This window comes from Nicotiana attenuata, unplaced genomic scaffold (genome assembly GCF_001879085.1).
Source record: "Nicotiana attenuata strain UT unplaced genomic scaffold, NIATTr2, whole genome shotgun sequence".
Taxonomy (NCBI): Eukaryota; Viridiplantae; Streptophyta; class Magnoliopsida; order Solanales; family Solanaceae; genus Nicotiana; species Nicotiana attenuata.
In genome coordinates this window covers 99,240-105,773 of record NW_017673330.1, presented here as the reverse complement: position 1 = coordinate 105,773, position 6,534 = coordinate 99,240, and the positions used below count along the sequence as shown (strand labels likewise).

The following is a 6,534-nucleotide window of genomic DNA, read 5'->3' as shown; positions in this document are numbered from 1 at the left end:
GATAATTGCATAAAAGTACAGTCATCGTAGGTGCTTTTCATCCGCATAGCCATCATTTTAAGTTTTCATCCGTATAGCCCATGAAAGTCTCACAATATGACATCATGTTTGGATATAACTTTACAGATCTATATGTAATTTTTCATTCTTTGTACACAACCAATTTAAATCGATCATATACATTCCTATTGCAATTACAACAATGTAAACCAACTATAATGCAACTTAAAAAAAATCTACATTTTCTTCTGTCCCAAGTTCTAACTAGCATAAACAAAAGAAATAAAAAATAAAATTGAAAAAAAATGCTACAAATTCGCAAGTTGGCAGAGAAATCAATAAAAAATTGACTTTATACATCGATTGTTCGAGAAAAAGTAAGAAAAAATTTAATTTCAGTTTTAAGTCCACATATGTTGTACATGTATAAAAATGTATAACTTAGTATAAACTCGTATATGGAATGTATAATAATGTATTCTAGTATTTCACCAACACAAAAAAGCAAAATTAGCTTTAACTGCACATGTGAAAGGGGAACTTACTTCAAAGAGGAAGACCACCGCACCAAAGTCGAACAGAAATCGCGAATAGAAAGAATAATGTTGTATAACACTATTTACACACCTAATATACAACATTATACAATATTATACACTTATTATATTTTTGTATAATGCTGTATAATATTGTATAATAATGTAGTTGTATACGAAAACTGTATTTCACCTTCAATTTCCTTTTTCAAGTGGTATGATTCTCAAAACCAATGTTAATTATGCTCAATCAACCCAGTACTCTAGATTCAAGTTACTAAAAGTTTTTTCAATATTTTTAGCTTTACCCAAATAATTTCACCAATATTAATCAACACCCATTTGATTTTTCCACCAAAATACATCTTCCTCAGGTCTATTAAAAAAACTCATAAACTACAATAGGCTTAAAATCTCAGTCTAAAACTTCAATCTTGAAGAAATTTCAACAAAAATTAAGAACTCAGTTCCGCTTTTTCAGTCCAGAATTTCAATCTTGAAGAAATTTCAACAAAAATCAAGAACCCAGTGCTTTCCCCAATTTTACCTCACCAAATTCGTTCTCAAAGAGTGGCAAAGTAGTCCAACTGAACCAAATCTCTAGGTTGAAGCTTCTTGGACTATTATCAATTAATTTCAATAGAACCCACTCGAATTTGAGCACGATTCTTTCATAAATTTTCAGATTTGAAAAGCTTCTAACTCCCTCAACCTAATTTTTGGTTTGGATATCAAAATCTTGACTTCACAACAAACTTAGGAGAGGTGGCCACTGGAATGGAGAGAAGAAGAGGAGAAAATGTAGAAGAGATGAGTGAAGATTGTTTAGGTTAAACATTGAAACTTTTATTTTAAGATATATACAATATAGGTCTCAGCATGTAAAATCCCAAAATATGGGCTCTTTATGATTATAGAACTAGGTCAGGTGATATACAGTTGTAATTGTTTCATTTTTATCTCATAGCTAACTGTTTTTAAAGGTCGACGAGGAAATAGTGACAAATTCGATTTGAATTGTCTGATTCCATTAGACTAATGTTGTTGTCATTACAATAAAATGCTAAAAAGGAGAATATCGTAATGCATATCTAAAGGACCAATTTAATTGTTTTCATAGGAGTTACAGTACATATAATTGCAATTTCATCTTACCCAATTTGATTAAAAATAATACCATTTTTGGCAAAATTGTGTTTTGGACTGTTTTTCAAATTCGAAAATACAGCTGAAAGTACAAAAATGATCATTCGTTTCATATCCATAGATGAACCATTAGAGGTCAAAAAGATGACTATTAATAAATGTCAATTTTTCCCTAAAAAATGTTATCCAAATTACGAACTTGGAGAAAACGTTTCGTCCAAAAATTATTCCTTTTTCTCCTCATGCAAAACTTATTCTAAGAAGTCCAAAAGTCACTTATAAGGGTTGTTTGATTATTGAAATTAGGAAACTAATTCCGTCCTAGAATTTGAGATTACCTTTTAATGTTTAATTAAATTTTTCACTTTTCGTAATACTGATATTATTTTATACCATAGTTCTAATAGTATTTTATACTTGATTGAACATGAAACTCTAACGTCGAAATTGTCAATCCTTTGGATAGACCACCTAAACTAAAACACCAAAATATTCCTTCACTACCTTCATTTTTCTTATCTACTTTTAAAACTAAGATAAATTTGTAAACAAAAGTTTACTCAACTTAAAAATACCTATTTTCCATAATTATGTATATATTTTATTTCTCAATAATTCGTTCCAAGTAGTATATGCTTAATAGTTCTAGCTATAAGAAATATAATAAGAGATAAGAACTTTCAATTAGAGAGGAAATGAACCCATGCGAATGAGTGAGGACAACACTCTACTAGATCACAATGTAGTAAAATAGATAGCTAGGAGCAGTACCAGGACCAGGACTACTAAAATGAAGTTAAATTTATTAATTTAGAAATTATAGTCTTAGAATTATAGAGCCTTGGCGTAAAGGTTACGGGTGCCGGGCTACCCTTTTTTTTAGTCTTAGAATGATAATATTTACATTATAATTTCGCTATTTTTTTGTCTACGAACTAAACCAGCTGAGTTGTAATGTTAAAATTTCACAATCATCTTTTTCCTTATTAAACGGTTACCACTCTTTGGAAGAAAAAAAGAAAAAAGGTCACTCCACTAAAATAAAAAAAATAAAAAAAAAGGAAAATAGAGAAAAAGGTTCCTAAAAACAAAAGTAAAAAAGAAGAGTCTTTTATTCTCCTCTCCCTCGCTTTTTTTTTCCTTTCCTTTTTCATCTAAACATCACAGGCCATTAAATCCAACTTTTAGCCTTTTAGCCCTCCCTACCCACCGCCTCCACCACCCCCCGGGAAAACTTCTTCCGCCGCCATCCAAGAAGTTTCCCGGGTCGCCGTTTGCTCCATATTGCTATTTCCCTCTTTCCACTTTGGCGGATTTCTGGATATAATATTACTCTGAAATTACATTATATAATACCTTTTTTGAATTTGGGCTCTTGAAATTGTCAATGATGACTCTTCTCTTCCTCTCCTACTTTACTCTCAGGTATTAATTATTTCTTATTCTTTGATATAAAAGTTTCCGTTTTTAATGCTCTTTTCAATTATAATTTCATATATGTTCAGACCCATTTGATTCCTTTACTAAATAGTTTCTCTTTTTAAGGCAAATTAGGTGTTTTCTTAATTAGAGATTCTTTTCCAATTAGAATGTTTTTTTTAACCCTATTCCTAGTCCTTTTTCTGTGTTATTGTGTAGATATTTGTGGATGTCATAGAATATGTAAATTGACCCGTATTGCTATATGTGAACCTGTCTTTAGTTTTATTGGCTTTTGGGGTTTCAGTTGAGCTAAATGAGGGATTTTTTTAAAATTAAAGTATGAAGCTTTGGGGTTTCAGTGTACCTAAATGAGGATTTTTTTTCGATGAAGTTTTAACACAAAGGGTGTGGTTACTTTTGGGATTGCAGATAGTTGTTGTGGTTATTAGGGGAGATGGAAGAAACAGGGCAGCTTAAACGAGCTTTTATAGATGCTACGGCTGGTGCAATTTCTGGCGGTATATCTAGGACCGTCACGTCGCCTCTTGATGTTATTAAAATCAGATTCCAGGTAACACATTTTTTTGTATCTATGGTGAGTAGTGAGGTACAGTAGTAGTAGCAGTTGTTGTTGCTATTGTGCTTTGCATTTTATACAAATATTGGTAATAGCATAGTATTGGCTGATTGAATAATCAGCTTTATGATAAATGACCAATAGTGTAAAGGCTGGATCATTGTTCTTATTTTGTTGTCAATTGGATATTTGTTTTTAAGAACAAAGAGTAAGTGATTTTGTTAATATTCATTGGTAAAAATAAAATTCTAGGAGGGCAAACAGTTCAACATTTGGTTCACTGATCAACTATGTTGCTCGGACTCTCCAAAAGTGCTGCCGCACCCGTGTTGGATCCTCCAAAAAAGCACTATATTTGAAGGATCTGACACACACCCAACAATATTTTTGAAGAGTCCGAGCAACATAACTGATCAACTCTAGTCCTGTAGATTGACCTTTCATGTTCCATGGGACTACGATGTGTCGAAAGTTAGTCCAGTCCTATTAAAGATGGGTTGAATTGCTCACGAGTGTTATCCTTGTTTGTGATGCTTTGACTTCTCCTAAAAGGCTGTCAGAACAGCGACTTCTTATTTCAGAAATATGTGTGACTGCAGAAATAATCTTCTTTTTGCTGCATTGGCATGATTATTTTTTGAATCTCTAATTCTATCCCTTGGATGATTTTGCATTCATGGGTCTAGCTCAAACTTTGCACTGATTAAGCTCAAGACTTACACTTCTACATGTAGAGGCCATAAGCAGGGAAACCCTCAATTGGTTTATAAAACTACTCAAAACCAAGTTCTTCCACAAATTTCCCTGTGAATGAATAGTTGGTATTGCAGTCTTTATGGCGCTGAATCCAGCTTTCTCGTGCTCCTTTGACAGTTTTCTTTGCTGCTTCATTTTCATCAGACCTCTTTATTGGGCTAACACAAAAATTTCCTTGCTTTTCCTCTGTATATCAAGAATGATTGTACATCAAGAGATGATGTTTTTCACATATTATAATCTTTTTACAGGTTCAGCTGGAACCCACCACCCAGTGGGCCTTGCTTACAACAAGAGCTGTATATGGCAATTCAAAGTACACGGGGATGCTGCAAGCCAGTAAAGACATACTCCGAGAAGAAGGTTTACCGGTATAGTTCCTTCCATATTGGGAACTTTTTGGATTCTAGAAATTTTTTTGATGCAAGTAGCAATCCAAAAGTTTTTGACACTTTGACGTTGGTGTGTGGATTTTTACTAATTAGGCCTTGTCAGATTAATTATCTTGCATTCAAATAAAGTGAATATATGCTCCTTGTCGCCTGAGAAATATTTGTTTTTAGATAAACAAGCCATGCATTCTACGACTTCTTTGAAAATTCCTTTTGACGTCTTATATCCTCGAAAGTACTGATGCTCGTCATTTTTTCCTTTGTTGATGAAAATTTCTGCGGAGCCGAGGGTCTATTGGTGACAACCTCTCTACCTTCACTAGGTAGGGTAAGGTCTACGTACACACTACCCACCCCAGACCCCACCTGTGGGAATATAGTAGGTTTTTGTTGTTGTTGATGAAAACTTTTGTGGTGTTATCAAACACCGGTAAGAGTAATGGTGCGACATGACCTTTTGTCTAATATTTGAGGTCAAGTGTGCAGCTCTGTCCTTGCTTAACAATTCTATGACTCACAATATAAGCACATAAAGGCAAACTCGCACTAAAATAACAACAACAACAACAAACTCAGTAGTTTCCCACAAGTGGGGTCTGAGAGGGTAAGATGTATGTAACCTTATCCCTACCCCTAGAAGGGCAGAGAGGCTGTTTCCAATAGACCCTCGGAAAACTCGCACTAAAATGCAAAAAAATAAAAAATAAAAAAGGAATCAGCGGTGGCATTACTGTTTTCTGTTCCGTCCATGTTCAATGTTTGTAGTCTTAATCATGTGTGCCTCTGAAGATGGTTAAATTTTGATGTTTGGGTGTCCAACAACTATGTCCTATTTTTCTTCTCATATTTAGTTTACTTGTTGTATTTTGGCGGGTCGGGGGGGGGGGGTGGGGGGGGTTACGGTATTCGTTACGTTGTTAGTAGTTTAATTAGTATTTGTATGTAGTGGTTAGTCGTTTACCGTACTGATGCGTCGTAGTTGTTCTTACTAATTTAATTTCTTCGTTTTCCTTTGCTCTACATGACGTAGGTAGTTTTGGTCGGGTACGTTCCTGTCTTACTTGAGTGTTATGCCATATACTGCCACTACTATTCGTGNGTGTTGTCACGTAAATTAAGTTAACGTTTAGTGTACGTGGTCTCTTACTAAGTTCGCGGTCGTTGTAGTACTATAATTTCGTACCGTCGTCGTCGGGTAGGTATACTTAGTTAATTTTATGCATCTTACGTTTTCCCTTCTCTACTTTAGTACGTACTACGTCGTGTTACGTAGTTTTCGTCGCCGTCGTTGTGTTCTTTACGTTAATTAGTATAGTTAGTACGTAGTTATAGTCGTCGGTCCGTAACGTTACGTACGTACCGTACGTACCGTACGTACGTACGTTAACGTACTTAGTTTTACGTACGTTCGTTACGTAAACGTAGTTACGTTCCGTTTTACGTAAGTAACCCGTACTTACTTTTTTACGTTACGTTTACCGTTTACGTAACGTACGTAACCGTACCGTTACGTACGTACGTTACGTACGGTTACGTACGGTACGTACGGTACGTACGTACGTTACGTACGAAGTAACGTACGTACGTACGTACGTACGTACGTAACGTACGTACTAAACGTAACGTTAACGTACGTTACGTACGTTCGGTACGTTACGTACGTTCGTAGTCGTCGTTCGTCGTAGTAGTGTGTCGTAGTGTCTAC

The 6,534-nt window shown here is 34.7% G+C and overlaps 1 protein-coding gene across 1 annotated transcript in view; it reads left to right on the top strand.

The window, feature by feature from the left end:
* The first annotated feature begins 2,772 nt into the window (after nucleotides 1–2,772).
* Nucleotides 2,773–6,534, top strand: part of LOC109216071 (mitochondrial thiamine pyrophosphate carrier-like) — an 8,428-nt gene continuing 4,666 nt past the window's right edge. The window contains exons 1-3 of the mRNA XM_019380198.1: nucleotides 2,773–3,107; nucleotides 3,534–3,675; nucleotides 4,689–4,808. Of these exons, the coding sequence (XP_019235743.1) occupies nucleotides 3,559–3,675; nucleotides 4,689–4,808 (237 nt within the window). The 5' untranslated portion in view covers nucleotides 2,773–3,107; nucleotides 3,534–3,558. The remainder of the gene's footprint in view (nucleotides 3,108–3,533; nucleotides 3,676–4,688; nucleotides 4,809–6,534) is intronic.